This window comes from Nansenia antarctica (assembly GCF_963989245.1).
Source record: "Nansenia antarctica genome assembly, chromosome: 4".
Taxonomy (NCBI): Eukaryota; Metazoa; Chordata; class Actinopteri; order Argentiniformes; family Microstomatidae; genus Nansenia; species Nansenia antarctica.
Genome location: NC_137689.1, coordinates 69166868 through 69187933, shown reverse-complemented (window position 1 = coordinate 69187933; position 21066 = coordinate 69166868). Strand labels below are relative to the sequence as shown.

Genomic DNA, 21066 nt, shown 5'->3' with positions numbered 1-21066 from the left:
GAATGTTTTGGTTATGATATTTTTCCGCTCAGAGTCAGGTGAGAATGGCCTAACAGACAGCCACCTAATGGCTCAGTGTTGAGAAGGTGCCGTTTAGCCCTAACAGATGGGGGTCGTAGAAGGGCTCAAAGCTAAGAGCCACCCTCTTGCCCTCGCCTCTCTCCTCTTCTCTCTCGCCCTCTCTCTCGAGATAATTTCGCAAGGTCATACTGCAGCGCAGAGGCTTCCACCCCAGGACGAGTGATGTTCAATGATAGGCATCCGTGGAAGATGTAATTATGTCAGTCACCGGATCTATGTTGTCTCCTCCGCCTAACCCTATATGCGCAAATCACTGAAGGTCAGATAGAAAAACACCAAAGCTCTGTACGGGTCTGTGTAGGTAGGCTACTGTGTTAGGTTGGTGAGAGACAAAATGGCAGCCTTGTTCTAAGAAACAAACACACATGAAGTATTCTTGCAGAGATTGTCCGTTCAGATGTGTCAATTGACCACACACAGTATAGACCCGGCCTGGGTCTCCGATGCTTTCTGCGCCCTAAGCGCAAGGTTCAGGAACGCGTGAGAGAGCATAGCTACAATGTGCACCCACTCGACAATTATATCGGTATGTCATGTAATGTAATCGTAAAAACATAGTAGGCCTATCCATTAATATACACAAAGTATTTGGAATATCAAGGGAAATTATTAATTGATTGATTGAAAACACTGTGGGATTGGAGATGAGATATGTGTCCTGTGTCACTATGGCATGAAATAAGCAACACAGGAGAATTAAATAAAAGGACAATAATGATTGGAATTTAAATAACAAATATGGACATTTGGCAATGGCGTTATAATAGTGATGCATTTGAGACAATATTAAGCGTCCATTTTGCTTTGCAGTTCTCCAATTGCATACTGCAGCAATTAGCCAGTGGACTTTACTAGAACGGATTTATGTAACAAAAATAATCTGTTTAGAATCCCTCCTGGCTATTGTCGAGGAGGAAGGACGGCTGATTTCAAGTCCAAATGTGCATCAAACCATCTTCATTTAAGACATTCGATATCATTTAGAAGTAATCCAATGATTGTCAGTGCCTGCAGGTAAACCAGAAGGGTGCTGGGGGGATGGGGCTGGGTAGGTAGGTGAGTGAGAGAGGGATTGCAGCCGAGGGCTTTAACAACGGAGAGATGCAATTGCGCACAGAAACACAAAACCTGCACTTACTTCCCCACGAAGTTCTCCAACACCGAGCTTTTCCCTGCACTCTGCCCGCCGACCACAGCGATCTGAGGCAGGTCCAAATTGGCATTTTGACCGATGGCCGAGAAGGCATCTTGCATTTTATTCACAAGAGGAATCAAATCCTCCATCCCCTGGTTCCCCATGATTGCAAGGGAATAGGTTGCTGCTCCTTCTCAGAATAAGAATGAATTGAAGGAAAGCGTTCTCTCTTGGACCGGACCGCTTGTCCCCCCCCGTATCACCCTACCGTTTTCAGGGTGTTGAAATGTGTTTAGAAATCCGCCGTCTATTTAATTTTTGCCTGCACCCTCATTGATTAGGCGTCCCTGGTGTCCCCTCTACTCAGAACCCTTCTGCTCTCCTCCCTCTCCTCCACAGCTATGCTCAAGCTCTATCGCCCAATCGAGAAGGGATGATCTCTCTCTTTCCACACCGGGAGATCCCTGTAGTGACGCCCATGCACCACACAGCGGCATAGTAGTCCGATGTCAACAGAGCTGTGGCTATAGAAAGCAGTGTGCACTGGTCTCTCTCTCTCTTTGTATTTTACGCAATACAATATTGGCATTTATTTCTTAAGGATGTTATGATTTGGACACATATCAACACTCTTTAGATAAATGACATTGTTGTTTATCATCAATGTTGAATGATGATAGATATTGGATAGGCTGTGTTCGGTCCTTTTTGTGACAGTGAGTGTTGATCTTGTCCATGGTGCTGAATCGGTTAAACCAGCGTCGTGTGCACTTCAGCCTCCCAGGCGACAGGGGGCGCAGGTGACGGATTCGCCGTGTAAAAGAACCGGTAGGTAGGAGGTGCGCACTCCCAACGCAACAGGCTACGATGCGGACCCCATAGCCAGCTCAGTAGCTTACTTCCAGTAATACTTTCAAAAGAGGTTCTCTATCGTCAAAGTAGGTCACGGTGTAAACAAATGCAATCTATTTCATTAATGTGACATTGATTACAACTCGTATATTATAATAATGGCAGCGTATCGAGTTGAAATAGTAAACTAGCTCGCTTTGCTGTTCTTTAAGCTAAGCTAACAACTCACCGTTAGTTAGCGTGTTAGCCAACAGCCCTCTGTGTCTCTGCCTGGTTACATTGTTCGCTGCCGCACAGAGGTTAGCTTGCTGGCTTTTTTGTGGGACACATTTAGCATTAGCCGGGCGCATTTTAAGTTTGTATCAAGCGGTTGTGGTTACTTAACAATAATACATCTTTGAATAGCGCAAGTTGCTAAATAGAGCTAGCTGAGTGTGATGGAGCTATTCGTAGTGAGCTACAAATTCACCAACCGACCAAAAAATCGTCAGCTGGGATCGTAGCTAATAGTGTCGTGAACTGTTGTTGTTTTTAGCAGAGATAAGAGATGTGCATCACAGCTGCATGATAATAAGAGGTTTAATTTGGATCAGATTATCAAACGCTTTTGTTTTTTTTTCTCTTCTTCTGAATGTGCAATAATACTATGTGCAATATGACAACCCTCGTGCACATAAGGTTCAGAGATAGGAAATGTTAGGATATTTATAGCATAGAGTACAGCACAGTGTTTTATTAGTATAGTGGATAGTGGATATAGCCTTTATTTATGTAAACCAGCTCCTTTCCCTTCTTGTTTTTAGTAATTTTTTTCCTAGCACCAGGGGAGCCCCCCCTCCCAAATTTCGTTGTATGGTACCTGTACTGTATTAATGACAATAAAGACCATTCATTCATTCATTCTCTTCTCAAAATCCTCAGTTGAGGAGTTTGTGTCGTCAACAACAACGACGGCTAACTTGCACGGCAGCAGCACGGATACGTGAACAGACAGGAGGATGTTCAATCCACACCACCACCATCATCACCACCAGCAGCAGCAGCAACAACAACAACAACAACAACAGTTCCATCAGCACCTGCGGCAGCTTCAGCAACTGTTCCAGCAGCAGCCCCCTCCTCCTCCGCCGCCCCCTCCACCACCGCCCCAACCGCCACCCTCGCACCATGTGCCCCATCATCACCATCAAGGAGGACGGTGAGTTTGAACTCGAGGTCGGGGATCATCGACAGGCCCACTGCTGTGAATGCAGTGGTCTGTTGTTATTTAGTAGTGTTGTTCCGATACCATTTTTTGATCCCGATACCGATACCTGACCGTGCAGTACTTGCCGATACCAAGTACCGATCCGATACCACGGCGTTTGAAAAAACAAAACAAAAAAACATGTTTTTTGAGCCGCATACTCAGCTTGATGTAAAATTATTGCTAACACTTAGTCTGGCACTGCTCAAAACCTTTGTAAAACAGGAAAAAATACCAACAGAGAGTGAATGCTATAGAACTTTTTTTTATTGTCTACCTGGTATGGTGACAAGAAAATCAACCCCTTATAAAACCTGAAATGTGGCTCTCACAGATGCCAATCAGTGCAATATCCATTTAAGATATAAAACAGTCGTAGTAGTAGTGCAACAGCAAGTTAACATTTACAAACAAAATAACTTTAAGATATAAAACAGTTGTAGTAGTAGTGCAACAGCAAGTAAACAATTACAAACAAAATAACTTTAAGATATAAAACAGTCGTAGTAGTAGTGCAACAGCAAGTGAACATTTACAAACAAAATAACTTTAAGATATAAAACAGTCGTAGTAGTAGTGCAACAGCAAGTAAACACTCAAACCTTACTTCTGATTAAGCAGCATCACTGGCAGATTAGCCTTGAGAAATACAAGCATCTCAGCGTTTTTGGCACTCAGCCCAGGGCTTGACGCTTACCTTTTCCCCAGGTAGCACTGTGCTACCATGTTGAAACATTTAGTAGCACACCAAGAATTTCAGTAGCACAATGAAAATTGTGCAATTTTCGTCAACGACAACAAATTATCATAATCATAACATATCAAAATTACCATAACCGGCTCTTGGCCGTAATAAAAATGGAGACTCACACAATGTAAAGGGGAAGTAAGAATATTAATTTCAGTTGGCCCACGGTTCGGTATGAACCTCGGTTTTTAGGTCACGGTTTATGGTTCGTGTTTTTTTTATTTTTTATGCTACTACTATAAAGTACTAACTGTTACTTTATTTTGCTTATACTTATGGAACTTTAACATTTAGACACATTCCAGAATATGACTGGTATATTGTATAATATAAATATATATAAACAAAAAACACTTTCAAATGTAAAAAAATTACATAAACACTTTCAAATGTGACGTGTTGTGGATTGGCACTACGGATCATAAGCTTTCAAATGATGTGTCATACATTGAAATCCGAAAAAATATGAAGTTAGAGTCATTTGAATGTTGTTAGACGTCAGGCACATATAGGGTTAACCTCTTTGTAATGAAACCGGAAGCAAACGCTGCTAGCAGCTAGCGGCTAACAAAACACAGCGCTACGAACTATGAGAGCTGTATCCCATATACCCATAATGCGCATTTTAAGCGCATATAGGACTCGCGTGAAGCATTTCTGCGACACGCGTTTCTGTTCACTGTTTTCATTCCCTCATCGCTTATACACATACGTTTGACTGCGCATGACAGTAGTTCAGCAGTCTTTTAGTCGCACTGGTGCTATTGAATGTATTTCCAAGTCGCACAGAAATATATTCACTCGCAAATGCGACCAAAACAGTCGCACTGTCGAGCCCTGACTCAGCCTGTTCCTCTTATCATCTAAAATATGTCCTGCTATGCTGAAAAGTCGCACGCTATCTACACTTGTGCAAGGTGCACAGAGGAAGACCTAAAACTCTCGCGCTAATAGTTGTTGTTGCTATGGGCCTTAGCCTAGCTTTAGTGACTTCCTGCTTGCGGGGTCACATGACGTCGCTGAACACTACCTACACTACGTTCGTGAAGTCGCGCTGGAACTCTGACCAGCACTCGTGGAACGCCTCTCGTCCAATCAAAGCACTCGGTCCCTTTATGACGTCGAGCCCAGTGTGCGCTTCGGCGCTCTCGGAGCGAATCGACGAACGCAGCAAATGCTGTATGATATTCGTGGTATTGAAAGTCCTTGCGTGCGTTCCTCCGCGAGGAATTTCTTTTGAGCAGACATTACAAACTGTATATTTGTTGTCTCTTTCCGACACTGTGTAAATTTGGTATCGGGTGTTATTATTTGTTAGTACTCGCCGATACCGATACCAGCATTTTTGTGCGTATCGGTGGCCATGCCGATACTAGTATCGGTATCGGAACAACACTATTATTTAGCATTGGTCAGCTGTCCCAGACGAGTCGTCGTGGTTACAGCCTGCCTGTATTCATATGAATGCTTGTGTTAATTATCAAACACAACACTATTTGACCACTTTTACTTTGCAATCCGTTTTGCTTAGTTAATACCACATATTGACAACCCTGCCTCGTTCCTCTTTGTTGAATAATAGGCCCATGGCTGGACCAAATCAGGCCCAGACACGCATGGTCAACATGTGTCAGGCCACCCAGACCACCATCCTGGCTCCCAACCCAATGCTACAGGGAGCCCTGCTGATGCAACAGATGCAAGGTAAGACGGCTGCAGAACAGGGGATACTGGGGGAGGTAGAAATCGGAGGGCGGGCTCATTGGTATGTTATTCCATGCATTACAATCAGCCCGCCCTCAGATTTCTGCCTCCATCAGCCTCCACTGCTGCATAATAACAGCTCAGGTGCAAACAATGAGAGAGTGTTTGTGTATAGGCTACTTAGGTTTTCTCAGCAGTCACATACAGTATAGGCCTGGGTAGTTGTAATGGGCGTTGTATGGCTTGTAATGGCCGTCGTATGGGCCTGAGCATAGATTACGTTTTCTTCCTATGACTGATGGATAGATGATTCACTTATTTAGACAAATATATTTGTTGTAAATCTCTTTGGATCTCTTTAGGCATCTGCTAAATGCCCAAAAATGTGATGTAAATGTCCCAGCAGGGGTTAGGGGCTTTGCGATGGGCGGAGCGATGGGCGGACAGCAGTTCTCCCAGTTCTTCTCTGCCCAGGCGAGGTCCTCTCTCCTGGGGCCCGTTCCGATGGGAATGTCCATCAAGACCCCCCACATGGGCTACCCTGCCAGACACTACCACCCGCATGCGCGCTACTACAACAACAACAACACCGGCGCCCACAACAACAACAACAACGTAACTACAACTTTTTTTGTTGTTCAGTGCATTTCTGCTTTATTGGAATAGATAGCTGGGTGAGAGAGAGGACGGGATGACATGCAGGATATGTCGATGGCCAGAATACCGTTTGTTATATTATGAATACTGGGTACCCTGCGATTACATGGCATCTTAATGTGCTACGCCACCACATAAGAAACATGAAGCCTGTTTATCAGGGGAAGGGTGGTGGAGTGTCATTGTAATACTTTGGTTTTGTTGTGAACACTCTTGAATAAAGCACATACTGCAGGATGGTCGAAATCACATGGTCTGACACTGTTGTTGATGGTTGAGAGAACAGACACTTTCGTGTTTCAAGTTTATTGTTATGTCACCTTACGTGAGTGTAAGAGAGTAAAATTCGTATGCTTTGATTCCTAAAATTACAGCACAAGACAATAAGGCAATAGGCATAATACAAGATAATAAAAAAGGGACAATACTACTACAAATAATATTACTTACAATTAGAAGTATTTAGCAATTTGTAGACTATAAGGCACTAGGCATAATTCAATAAAAAGTGTCAATAGTACAGGACGTCAGTGGCAGTAGTAAAGTGACTGTGAACTTAAGCTTAGGTGGTCTGTGTGCATGGGATGTGCTTGTGAATGATAGTCAATACAGTAGGCTTGTTCATGAGCCTGATCGTCTCCTCCTCCCTGTACAGGATTATGCCTCACGGCAGCCAGACAGGAAGAGGGAGAGTGAGCAGAGACCTACGGTGGCCCCGGGGGGGCAAGCTGCAGCGAGCACTAGCACTGGGGAGACCAACGGCAAAGGTAGGAGGAGTACAGAGACGTGTACAGTGCAACCACCAACCAGGGCTTCTTGTCTTTGTAGCTAGGGTTGGTGGCTCCTTTCCCTATATGTCTCCTCCCCTGTGTGTGTGTGTGTGTGCATTTTTTAAGTGTAGTGTGTTTTTAAGTGTTTATGTGTGTGTGTGTGTGTGGTAGGGATGGACGGTTTCCAATTATTGAAACCGAAAAACCGTCAGAGAGTAAAACCGCGGTTTTCCGGTTAACCGAAAAATACAGTAAAAAAAAAAAAAAAAAAAATAATAAAAGGAAAAAAAAAAAAAAATCTAATAATTGAGCCCTACTGCTACAAAACACTCATGTCGAACACCATTAAAACACCGTAAGCACAGTCGCAACACATTTAGGCTACTTAGTTTCACAAATATAAGTGGAAAGGCAGACTTTTGTAAGCTACACCATACATGAAAACACATGAACACTTAACACACCAGCTCTGCTGATCCAGGGTGCACGCCTGCACGGAAGATCATCTCTTGGAACAGCGTCTTCATTGAATGAACTGCTTTCTCAATATCTTGGTTCTTAGACAAAGTTTCAGCTGCTGCTCAATGTATTTAAATATTTGAATACTGCTCAATAATCACTGAAATATTAGACTTAGAATTATGCAGTGAACATACTTAAAGCTTTTCATAAAAACCACATGCCGCGAGACTGACTCGTCCTGAACTGTCGTAAGTCAATCAACAAAGAATGCCCCATCAAAATAAAAGTGCCCATGGTAGAGCTGTCAAAATAGAGCTTTCAAAATAAATGTACTAATACAGATAGAGATAAATACAGAACTACCTTTGCGTCACTAAGTGACCGCGTATCTTCTGAGACATGCGTTCTGTCATCACTTTCAGTAGCGCCTTCACACACAGTGGCGCTGTGCACAAACACTCTTGATCCGTATAGCTCTTGTTTTATTATATTGTGGTTTAGTAAATACTGCACTTGGAGTTACATTCAATGCATGATTTGTGCTATAGAACATAAATAAAGTTTGATTGATTGATTGATATCAAATCAAATCACATTTTATTTCTATAGCGCATTTCTCACAACAGTGACCCAATGCGCTTTACAGAGAGCAGCGAAAATTATCTTATTAAATGTAAGCGAGTAATTGTAAAAAACCTTTCCTATCTACCAATAACTGAAGGCAACTATCTTTCCCATAGAGTGATTCGTTACCCTTAAATATAATCCCAATTAGATATTAATCCTCAGTTATTCTTCACAACTGACCAAACCTCTCACTCATTGCGCGGCAGATTCAGACTGTATCATTGTTATTTTCACACACGACAAACATGTGACATGTTCCAGTTTTATTCTTATTCTATTTTATTCTTCAAAAAAAAAAAAAAAAAAAAAAAAAAAAAAAAAACGGTTTCAGACGGTTTTGATAAAAAACCGTTTCTATTTTTAGAAACCCCGGTTTTCGGTTTAACCGAAAAACCGTCCATCCCTAGTGTGTGGGGGGGGGGGTTAGGTAGTCGTCTTTGGTACAGTAGAGCGTCACATCTCCCTGTGTTCCCCCCCCCCCCCAGATGGTGGCGTGGGAGGGCCAGATGGAGCGGCAGTGGTGACGGTACCGGAGGAGCCTGCCCCGAAGAAGGCCCGGACGGAGGGGTAAATGCTGCACTTTAACTGTCCCTCCTGAGACCTGTCCATCCCCTCTACCCCCTGTACAGTTTCTCTACTGAAGATAACTTGTTCTTCCTTCTAGCATTATGCCTGCCCATGGCCCGAGCATAGATAACTTTTTCTTGCTATGACTGATGGATAGACGATTCACGTACTTAGACAAATGTATTTGTTGTGAATCGCTTTGGATAAAGGCCACTCTGAGGAACAAGGACTCACTAGAGGGCATTCTAGAATGAACCGGATGTCACAATTGTTGAGATGAGTGAGCGATGAGACCCGTCTGATTTTGACGGACACTTATGAAACTTTCCATCACTCTCTCTATCTCTTTCTCTCCCCCTCCGCCCTCCCCTCTCAGGTCAGGAGAGGCTAGTGAGCAGCCTCCGTTGGCAGACGTGATCCTGATTGAAGAGTCTAAGAGTCCAGCAGAGGATGACCAGTCAGAAGGTGAGAGAGAGAGAGAGAGAGAGAGAGGGGATTAATTTAATCTCCTGTATCCTGTCCTCAACCCCTGATATTACGTGTCGATGTGCCCAAAGGATGAATCATGAAATCACAAGGTCTTGCTCAGAGTTCGACAGTTGAAGATATAGATTTATTCCGCACAGCTGATCGATCAGGACGCGCAGCTCATGCAAGGACTGCGAGCGCTTAGTGTTCTCTCAGTACATGTTTATATGCCCAGATCTACAGCTGACTAAGTGGTCAGCCGTCCATTGCAAATCATGTTCTTCTGACATTTTGCTGACATTGCTGGTCCATACATAGTTTTTGAGATGTTTCTCAACTTCTTCCTAAGAGACTACGTTCCTGGTTGCTATGGCAACAAGTTACCTAACCCTGGTCAGTCTTAAGTATACCAGCCCCGGGGTCTCTCTAAATTTGGCTCGGGTCCAGTTCAAATGACAGTTACAGAGAAAAGCATTGACAGGTAGTGGTCAGTTTAAATGTTACAGAGCACAACTGAAAACACATCATAACGACCCCTATTCTGCTTTGATGATTAATGTTCACCTTTGTACTTGGAATAGATAGAATTGGAATAGAAATGAAGTACAGGTGAGAGAGAAAGAGAGGGGGGGAGAGGGAAAGAGAGGGAGGGAGAGAGAGAGAGATATCATGTCCTATTATATTATAATACCAGCCATTCTGACACATCATCACAAACTCCACTTTTATAAGTTCATCTCTTCGTCTCTTGATTTGAAATCATTAAGTGCGGCAGCTCCCGTACCTATAGCAAAACACTCCCACCGCAACAAGAGCTTCAGTTGAGGTTTTCCCTCTAGTAGCTGTATTGAACTATTCCTGCCATTCTCTCATCTGTCTCTCTCTCTCTCTCTCTTACACACACTCTCTCTCTCTCTCCCTACCCTCTTCCCGACCAGACTGTGTCATCCTGGAGGCGGGAGGGAGAGCTGCGGGACCAGTGGCAACTGAGGCCATGGAGGAGGGGGGTGTCAGCACTGGAGCGGAGGCTCCTGTGGCCCTGGAGGAGAGCAGGGCAGCCAAGGTGAGTGGAGGCTTCTGGGACACTGGAGGACTTGAGAGAAGATTGTTGCAAAAAAAGTAGTTTTTTGTTGTTTAATGATGATTTAACAATGCTACATCATAGTCACTTCCTTTGAACAACATAAAAAAAAAACTAAACTGAAAGCGGCAGGACATTCCTCAGTGAATTCAGCATTTTACTCCAACTGTCTGAGTCCTAGTCTCTCTGTCTGTCTGTCTGTCTGTTGATGCACTACATAGCAAAGTGTGGCCTTCTAATTAGTGGGTTTGGCTTTTTCCAACCACACCCATTGCTAGCAGGTGCATAAAAGCAAGCATACAGCCATGCAATCTCGTTAGACAAACATTGGCAGTAGAATGGGTGGTGATGAAGAGCTCAGTGACTTTCAACGTGGCACTGTCATAGGATGCTCCTTTCCAACAAGTCAGTTCGTCAAATTTCTGCCTTGCTAGAGCTTCCGCGGTTAACGGTCAGTGCTGTTATTGTGAAGTGGAAACGTCGAGCAGCAACAACAAACATGGTTTGCCGAGTTTTGCGTGGAAGAACTTGCTTGCACACAGGCCTGCACACAGAGCCCTGAACTCAACCCCAACGAGCACCTTTGGGACGAATTGGAACACCGACTGCAAGCCAGGCCTTCTCGCCCAACATCAGTGCCCGACCTCACTAATGCTCTTGTGCACTGAATTGGAGCGAATCTCTGCAGCCGTGTTCCAAAATCTAGCGGAAAGCCGTCCCAGATGAGTTGAGGCTGTTATCGTAGCAAAGGAGGGACCAACTCCATATTAATGCCTGTGGTTTTGGAATGAGATGTTCAACAAGCACATATGGGGGTGTGAGTTTCGGGTGTCCGCATAGTTTTGGGGCCATGTACACTGCGTTCCAAATTATTATGCAAATGATATTTTCTCAGATTTTCCTAAATAGTCGATGCAAATGACAATCAGTATAATTTTCAAGTCATCAACCGTTAGAGTATAATTCAAATTTTATTGAACAAACCTCCCAATGATGACAGTATTTTATTTTATTTTAAATAAAAAAACTCAAAATGCACTGTTCCAAATGATTATGCACAACAGAGTTTCAAAACCTTTTATAGGTTGTAAAGAACTAAAAATGGTAATTTGATGAATTTAGGGTTAGGAGGTCATATTAGGAGGTCATATTTACTGAAATCAAAAGCTATTTCAAACAAAAACATCTTAACAGGTCAAGTTACATGTTAACATAGGACCCCTTCTTTGATATCACCTTCACAATTCTTGCATCCATTGAACTTGTGCGTTTTTGGACAGTTTCTGCTTGAATTTCTTTGCAGGATGCCAGAATAGCCTCCCAGAGCTGCTGTTTTGATGTGAACTGCCTCCCACCCTCATATATATTTTGCTTGAGGATGCTCCAAAGGTTCTCAATAGGGTTGAGGTCAGGGGAAGATGGGGGCCACACCATGAGTTTCTCTCCTTTTATGCCTATAGCAGCCAATGACACAGAGGTATTCTTTGCAGCATGACAGTGGGCTCAGAAATACATGAAGACTAATTTCCAAACAGTCTTGTTTACTGATGAGTGCCGTGCAACCCTGGATGGTCCAGATGGATGGAGTAGTGGATGGTTGGTGGATGGCCACCATGTCCCAACAAGGCTGCGACGTCAGCAAGGAGGTGGCGGAGTCATGTTTTGGGCCGGAATCATGGGGAGAGAGCTGGTAGGCCCTTTTAAGGTCCCTGAAGGTGTGAAAATGACCTCGGCAAAGTATGTAGAGTTTCTGACTGACCACTTTCTTCCGTGGTACAAAAAGAAGAACCGTGCCTTCCGTAGCAAAATCATCTTCATGCATGACAATGCACCATGTCATGCTGCAAAGAATACCTCTGTGTCATTGGCTGCTATAGGCATAAAAGGAGAGAAACTCATGGTGTGGCCCCCATCTTCCCCTGACCTCAACCCTATTGAGAACCTTTGGAGCATCCTCAAGCAAAATATATATGAGGGTGGGAGGCAGTTCACATCAAAACAGCAGCTCTGGGAGGCTATTCTGGCATCCTGCAAAGAAATTCAAGCAGAAACTGTCCAAAAACTCACAAGTTCAATGGATGCAAGAATTGTGAAGGTGATATCAAAGAAGGGGTCCTATGTTAACATGTAACTTGACCTGTTAAGATGTTTTTGTTTGAAATAGCTTTTGATTTCAGTAAATATGACCTCCTAACCCTAAATTCATCAAATTACCATTTTTAGTTCTTTACAACCTATAAAAGGTTTTGAAACTCTGTTGTGCATAATAATTTGGAACAGTGCATTTTGAGTTTTTTTTTATTTTTAAAAATACTGTCATCATTGGGAGGTTTGTTCAATACAATTTGAATTATACTCTAACGGTTGATGACTTGAAAATTATACTGATTGTCATTTGCATCGACTATTTAGGAAAATCTGAGAAAAATATAATTTGCATAATAATTTGGAACGCAGTGTAGTGTGTGCCTCTAGTGCTCAATAGACACCTGGGGAAGGTATTGTCGGTGAAGCGGTGAGAATTCAATTCACCTACGATATTAAAAGTACATATTTGATACTGATATTCGGTCCCCTCTGTGTGTGTGTGTGTGCAGGTCCAGGCTGGGGTGTCTGCCCTGCCAGCCTCTGTCCCGCTTGGGGGTGAGGTCCAGGGGGGTGCCCCCGCCACGTCCCTGGAGGACGGCAGCACGGCAGGGCCGGAGGAGGGCAAGGAGGGGGGGGGCGCAGAGGCCGGCAACAAGTTCTACTGCTACATCTGCAATATCACCTGTCACAACCAGCAGGTAGGAGTGCACTCCTCACACACACACACATACATACACTCATTTAGGGCGGTAGAGAATGTGCTGCTGTATGGACTCTAGTGATATTTTTAGCTGATGCCACTTTCAGGTTTATGATTAACCTTTCCCCCCCTCTCTCTCTCTTTCATCTGTCTCTCTCATCCCTCTTTCTCTCTCTTCTCCCTCCCTCTCTTTCATCTCTCTCCTACATCTCCCCCCCTCTCTTTTGCTCTCTCCACCCCCCAACTCTCTCTTCTCTCTCTCTCTCTCTTCTCTCTATCTCTCTCTCTTCTCTCTCTCTCTCTCTTCTCTCTCTCTCTCTTCTCTCTCTCTCTCTTCTCTCTGTAGAACTTCCAGAGTCACATGAATGGTCTGGTCCACCAGCAGAGGATGATGGAGATTCAACACATGAGTAACGCCTGTCTGGTGACCCTGCTGCCCCGCGTACAGGAGTCTCTACAGGGAGCACGCAGGGAGGGGTCAGTCTCTCTCTCTCTCTCTCTCACACACACACACACACACACACACACACACACACACACACCATGCACGCGCACGCACGCACTACACACACACCACACACACACACACACACTCACACACACAAGCTACAGAGACGGATCAAGCTGTTGTGGGTTTACCTGTCGTGTGTGTGTGTGTGTGTGTGTGTCGTGTCCACAGAGACAAGAGGCCGGGCCTGCAGCGCTGGTGTGCCACCTGCCAAACCCATTTCACCTGCACCGTCAAGGACCACCGCAGGACCAAGGAGCACAAGGTGAGTGTCACCTGCACCGTCAAGGACCCCCCCCCCACGCCAACACACTAGTTTATCTATCTGTCTATCTGTCTGTCTGTCTGTCTATCTACAGTATCTATCTATCTAACAACTTTAAACCCTTTCCGCAACCAAAATAAGACTTTGCAATTTTGCAACTTTGTTTTCTTGTTTAGAATCGCTCATCTGATTTCAAACTTCTCTTTTGGAGTGGAGCAGGTAGATTTGAGAGTGCGTCCAGTAGGTGCTGATGTTGACCCTCCCTTCCTCCCTCCCTCTCTCCCTCTAGCTGGCCTGCCGGACCTCCAGCCCCTCCTGCACCGTCTGCAAGAAGAACTTCAAGACCGCCCGTCTCTTCCTGGAGCACATGCAGACACCGGAGCACAAGCAGAAAGTGGACAAGGTGTGTGTGTGTGTGTGTGTGTACATTTGTGTGTGTGTGTGTGTGTGTGTGTGTGTGTGTGTACATTTGTGTGTGTGTGTACATGTGTACGCGTGTGTGCGTGTCCTTTCACTAACCAATCTCCTCCTCTCTGCAGCTCCGGGAGGAGGGCAGACCAGAGGCACACATGGCAGACCTGGTTGCCATGGACGCAGATAACTACTTTGTTGATGAGGAAGAGGAGAAGGACGATGAGGAAGAGGAGGAGGGGAGGGAAGATCGAGGCCGCTCCCATGGACAGGTTAGGCTTGTTGTCTGTCATCTCTCCCTCCCTCTCTCCTTCCCTCTCTCTCTCCCCCTCTCTCCTTCCCTCTCTCTCTCTCTCTCTCCCTCTCTCCTTCCCTCTCTCTCTCTCTCTCCCTCTCTCTCCCTCTCTCTCTCTCTCTCTTCCCTTCTCTCTCTCTCTCCCCCTCTTAGGTGGTGGGCCGAACGCGTTTATCGCGAAGTTTATCTTTTTCCATCTACAGACTAAACGATCTCTTACATACGATATTAAGTAATTATCTTTAGTCTATAACAATTTGTTGGCAGCTGTATTTATGTCGGAGATTTTCACAAACTTGTTTTTTAATCGTCTGTCTGCTCAGGGACATCGCTGGTCGCTCTAGTTGATAAACCAATCAGAATTCGAGTACGGCTTCATTAGGACCCCGAAATGTAAACACTGGCTGTTAACCCTAGCAACTGACTGGATGTTAACCCTAGCAACCACGGGAAAATAACGAGATGTGATGAATTATGGAGTGTTGTATGCATTTAACAAACCGAACGGACAATATTATAGCATTTTCAGATGCAAGTTGGACCAAATTTGTACATTGTTCTCTACAGTGGGTGAATCTTCACACTGCAGAAAGCCAAATTGCAGAAAGGGCTGTAAAAAAATATAACCTAGTAGACAGTTACATTCCAGATGTGCCAGCTACCGTAATATTGGCTACCATAGACAATGCTATATAATAATAATAATAATAACTTTATTTGTATAGCGCTTTTCCTGCAAACGTTGCAGCTCAAAGTGCTTTAATCATTATATAATCTTAATTTAATTATTTTGTAACTTAAATGCAATATTAAAAGCATGGGTTTTTATAATCTTAATTTAATTATTTAGTCATTTAAAGGCAATATTAAAAAGATGGGTTTTTAGTCTTGACTTGAACATATTTGCTGAGGTTGCATCCCTAATGTATATGCAGTATGCCAACATACGAAACATTGAAAGAGCCCACAAGAGAAGGGAAAAATCAGTAGGCCTACAGGAGGCTGCAGGTTTTTTATAGCAATATAAGTTATTTATAAGAACAAGATGATATAAACAAGCTAAGATATGACATGAACATTATTAACAATATGATATAAACAAGCTAAGATATGACATGAACAAGATATGAACAAGGCATCAATGGGTCAGGGTCAGCCCTGCCAGGTCAGGTCCAGAAGATGTGCAGTGCAGTCCAGGGCTGAGCATCTGGGGTTACCTTGGTAAACAGATTAGGAGAGTTTTAAATAAACTAGGCTATAACTTTGGAAGCTTTACTACTTTTACTATTGTTGTGGGAACAGTGAGGAAGATAGACATAGGGGAAATGCTGGTCTATAGTCTGGGACCCTTTCCTGCAGCAATTGCGAACATAGATGGCTCTCTTGTGAAAACAAAGCCAAATTAATGCACTTTCTAGAAGGATCAGTAAATCCACCAGCCACCGTAGAAATCCCTGATGGCTCAACCTGGGTGTGGGATGCAATGGCACTAGTACAGGCTATGAAACCCCAAGATACATTTGGAAGATTTGCCAACAGTGCACTAATGTACCTGATCAATGCAGCCAAAGTGAGTAAATCTAAAGTGGTGCATTTTGTCCCTGACACCTACAAAACACTGAGTATAAAGAATGCAGAACGAGGTCGACGAGCAACAAAAGGATGTCAGTTGATTGATTGATTGATTGATTGATTGATTGATTATACTTTATTGTCCCCGAGGGGAAACTTGTCTTGGGCATGGTACTTTCATGCTTCAAGTGCAACAGAGACGATACATACAACATACAGTAGGCAAAGTAAACAACAGGACAGCAACAAACATTGAGTGACATTGGCAGCAGTTTCCACCTGGACATGGCATCATTTGGTATAAATATATATTGCACATAACCCTTCAAGTGGTGTTTTCGAATATTGCACATTGCGCAGTTGACAACAATATATTCAGCTGACCAGAAGACTTTGGTCCAAGTTCTTGGCTTGTGGCCAAAACAAAGAAAACCTACAACAGTTTCTTTTTGAGACATGGTCCAAGTCCAGGAAAAACCAAATTCAAGACATCACTTTGATTGTTGGACATGGGTCTGAGTGTCATGTGATCAGAGTCAACAGCAGTGGCACAGAACTTGAGGTTTTACCAGTGCTCACACTGTTCTCAATACAGGAGGAGGCAGACACCCTGCTGTTGCTTCACTGTGAACATGCCTCACAGTATAGCTTACATGTTGTGATCAGCAGTCCTGAGTCCTGACACAGATGTGTTTGTACTGGCTATCGCTTTCTGTAAGGAAATAGGAGCAAACCTGTACTTCCACACAGGGAAAGGGACAAACAAACACCATACACGTACAGAGAATACACAGCCATCTTGGTGATGAAGTCTCTGATGCGCTCATTGGATTTCACTGTTTCACCGGCTGTGATACAGTGAGTGCACTGCACGGCAATGGAAAAGTGAAGGCCGTAAAAACACTCCTGTCCAAAAAAGAGCATTGTGCTACTTTCCAAAAGTTGGGAACAGCTTTTCAACTGCCAACAGAGCTTTATGAGGAAATTGAGGCATTTACATGCGACCTCTACGACCACAAAGGCTGTAGGGATGTACATTTAGCTAGGTGTCAAATGTTTAAGAGTGGGAAGTGCAATGACCGAAGTCTACCACTAAATAAGGATGCCTTGCACAAACATAGTCAGCGGGCAAACTACCAGGCAGCCATATACAGGAGGTCCCTTAAGAGCCAGCCAGACATCCCTCCGCCAATGAGCCATGGCTGGAAGATAGAGGGAGATTTCTTTGAGATTGACTGGATGTCCCTTCCCCCAGCCCCAGTCGCAGTTTTAGAGCTTGTATACTGCTCCTGCAAAAAAACTAAATGTGTGAAAGGGAGATGCACATGCAAATCTAACAACCTACCATGTACAGACATGTGTCTGTGTTTGCACTGCGAAAACACACTAGTGTTATAAATGTTCTCTAACACTTGAATCTTTGTCTAGTCTCGTCAATTATAGGCAAGGCAAGTGAAGATACACTTAGTCTTGGGTTTTGTCTTACCAGCTCACCTCGTAAAAGTGAGACGATTGACAATATCAAAAACATGCTTGCACACACATATAACATACTCACACACAAGTTAATGTTACTGGTCCCAATTTGGCACACTTATTATTGACATAATTGAGAATAGACATAGTTGACATTGGTAACTTAGCTATTGTACCCTTTAAAGTTAGATAACTAGCTTGTTAATTAATTAGCTTCACAATCGCGGGTGACGATAGGTCGGATTTTTCACTAAAATAGCATATTAGAACATGTTTGTATTGACACAACATGACATGGACTTGTTTATTAATATGTGATATGAATTAGTATGACATGCACATCTTACCTGAAACATTACTTGACAGTAAAGTTATCCGAAACAACTCAGTCTTCTCGTCTTTCCAGATAATACGTTGTTTACGTCTAGTTCCGTATTTTGAAGGAATATCATTGGCAGACGTCAAGTCAGGTGACGCTTTAACGGGTTTTGATTGGTTAGCGGCATAGTAGCCCCAAGCATTCTCCTTATTAACTTATGGATCGTAAGTTTACTTTTCATAAAACGTAGATCGAAAATCGGCTGCCAACAGACGGAAACATGCTCCAAAAAAAACTATTTAGCTTATATGAAAAAATCAACTAGTCTGTAGTTGTAGATCGATCATTTCACAAACGAAAGCAGATAGACAGCTTCGGCCCACTGCCTATCTCTCTCTCTCTGTGTTTGTCCAATTCTTTCTCTCCTCTGCTCGTTTGTGCTCCGTCACTCATACACTCATACATACATACACACACACACACACACACACACAACCTGTGTGGTCAGACTGCCGCCTCGCTTACAGGAGTCTCTACAGCACGCAGGGATGGGTCTGACACACACACACACACACACACACACCCCATCCATTCCCTCATTTTGATGGTCCCAAATCAACATACCTCCATACAAAGTGTTTGGTGCTGTTCTGTCTGTGTGTGTGTGTGTGTGTGTGTGTGTGTGTGTGTGTATGTGTGGTCTCACGTGTCCTGTGCCCTGCAGGAGGGGTGGCCCGGTCAGACGCAGGTGTCCCTGGAGGACCTGGAGGACCACCGGGAGTATGACCCCGACACGGTGTATGGTAAGTGGCCCCCACTTTCACCACACACACAAACAACCACTGAATCCCCTTAGCTAACACAGATGAATACCACTCAAATGACCACACAATACTCACACCACTCAAGTCTCACAACAGCAACATTCTGAATCTAAATTTGAGTACACACGCAATACGGTGATGGATTGCGTTTGAATAATTGATTGCATTTATATAGTGCCTTTCTAGACACCCAAAGAGCTCATCACTACCAATATATAACACCCACTAAAAAAGACATTAAACATAATACATACATGTATCTACCTACAGTATGATGATTTCATCAAGCCTCATCTGTACTCTCTCCCCTACCCTCCTCTCACCTCCTATCCCTCTCTCCCCTCCTTTCTGCCCTCTCCTCTCCTCCTCTCCTCTCCCCCTCTCCTCTCCTCCCCTCTTAGGCTCCAGCTTCGTGGTGCCGGCGGCTGGGTTCCTGTGTCGTCTGTGTCACCAGTTCTACCACTTTGAGTCGACAGCCCGACACGCCCACTGCAAGTCCCTCAAACACTTTGAGAACGTCAAGGTCGGTGGGAAGAAACGTTTTTACTGTTCCCGTCATCGCCCCTTCGGTCTATTATACATCCCTTTTCCCCCCAATTAGCCCTCCGTTCGACGTCGACGGGTGTAAAATGTCTATAGGGTTTCAGTCGTTCCTGTTTAGCTGAATGCTAACGTGTGTCTGGTTCTGCCGTCTCCCCTCACAGAAGTACAGGGCCTTGCTCAGCGAGCAGGCCGGAGCAGGGGAGCCGCCCCCAGGAGAGCCCCTCCCAGCCAGCGCCCCGCCCTCCTCCTCTAAGGACCGACAGGAGGCCGAGGACGACGATACGGTGCTGCTCAGCAGCGACCATGAGAGCGACCCTGACAGCGACACGCCCCCGGAGCGGAAGGTCGGCGTTCCCTCCTCCAGCGTGGAGACCACCCTGGACGCAGTGCTGCTACTGGACAGCGACACCGAAGACCCGACCCCAGAGCCGGTGCCGGCGGTCAGAGTTCCCTCCTCCTCCAGCGTAGCGGAGTCCACCCCGACCCTGGTCTTACTGCCCAAAGTCTCCATCACCAGGCTGAAGGCATCCAGCCTGAAGCCCCCCGCCAGCCCGAAGCCCGCCAGCCCCTGCCCCGACCCCGACCCCGTCCCTGAAGAGGAGATGGCGGGGGACCAACCGGAAGCGGATCCGACCCCACCCCTGGTGGAGGTGGACCCCCCTGGCACCAGCGATGACCCCAACCCCGACACCTCCAGCGACACCCAGGACCCGGAGATGGAGACCACCACCACCCCGCTCCAGGAGACCCAGGAGGACCAGGCCACCCCAGACCAGCAGACCCCAGCAGAGGTAAAGCAGGAGGTAAAGGAGGAGCCGGTCACAGCAGAGGAAGAGGAGGCGGAGGAAGAGGAGGAGGAGGTCGCCGCTGCTCCGGCCCCCGCCAAGGCTAAAGCAACACCCAAGAGGAGGTCAGGCAGGGCGGCACGGAAACGCTGACGGAAAAGCGGGAGAGAGGAGAGAGAGAGAGGAGGAAGATGATGATGATGATGAAGAAGGAGGAGAAAGAGATGATGATAACCAGTACAATGGCTACCCTAGGACAGGGTACATTAGTTTGGGGACAGGATCCCTTCCGCCCCCCTCTCTTCTATAGAACCAATAGACCGCAAGGTGAAACCCTGGACCAGAGCACCTTGGTCCTCCAACCCACCCCTCAGAGGGCTCCCTCTGCTGGTAGATTACGGAAACAACACCCGCAAACACAATTACTGTACTTTTTAGATTCAGTTATATTTTCAATGGGCATTCACTGAAGAGGAGAGAACTGTGGGGAAAATTATTGTTGATGTTAAAAGTGTTAAAAGGTGTAAATGACGGTCCATTACGGCACAACAACGTTGCCGTGTTTTAGCTGGCTAGCGAGCGAGCTAACTCGCTAGTTCCATAACACACACAGTAGTGAGTCCGTCAGACCATAGGCGGTATAGCGGCGTTAGCTTTAGTCAAGGCATTTTCCACAAGGCTAACACAAAAAACACAAACTCAAACTTCTAGTGAGACTTACAATGAATTGTAGTTGGAGACCGTATGGAGCATTTTTAGCAGGAAACTATTAACCTGACTATTTGGAGGGAGGGGAGGGAGGGAGGGGGGGCGTGATTGAAAAGTAAAACAGTACTTTTGGTTTGAATGTTGAGTAATGTCGATGATGAAGAACCTTGATAT

General features: G+C 45.0%; 2 protein-coding genes across 3 annotated transcripts in view; one reads left to right on the top strand and one right to left on the bottom strand.

Moving 5' to 3' along the window:
• Nucleotides 1-1380, bottom strand: part of dnm1a (dynamin 1a) — a gene marked incomplete at both ends in the record, with an annotated part of 74961 nt that extends 73581 nt beyond the window's left edge. The window contains 1 exon segment of the mRNA XM_080528351.1: nt 1220-1380. Coding sequence (XP_080384477.1) covers nt 1220-1380 — 161 coding nt within the window.
• Nucleotides 1381-3066: 1686 nt separating this feature from the next.
• ciz1a (cdkn1a interacting zinc finger protein 1a) lies at nt 3067-20910 on the top strand (the record flags this gene model as incomplete). Of its 2 annotated transcripts, none has more annotated exons than XM_080528405.1 (15): nt 3067-3266; nt 5645-5766; nt 6173-6381; nt 7079-7190; nt 8768-8849; nt 9226-9314; nt 10256-10380; nt 12996-13184; nt 13533-13663; nt 13866-13959; nt 14249-14362; nt 14499-14642; nt 18757-18835; nt 19258-19379; nt 19561-20910. In XM_080528405.1, 15 exons carry the CDS (start codon nt 3067-3069, stop codon nt 20335-20337), a joined length of 2589 nt encoding a protein of 862 aa, XP_080384531.1. In that variant the 3' UTR covers nt 20338-20910. The 2 variants fall into 2 exon arrangements, with proteins under 2 accessions (XP_080384531.1, XP_080384530.1); XM_080528404.1 differs by having other exon boundaries at nt 6170-6381.
• Between the last annotated feature and the right edge of the window lie 156 nt (nt 20911-21066).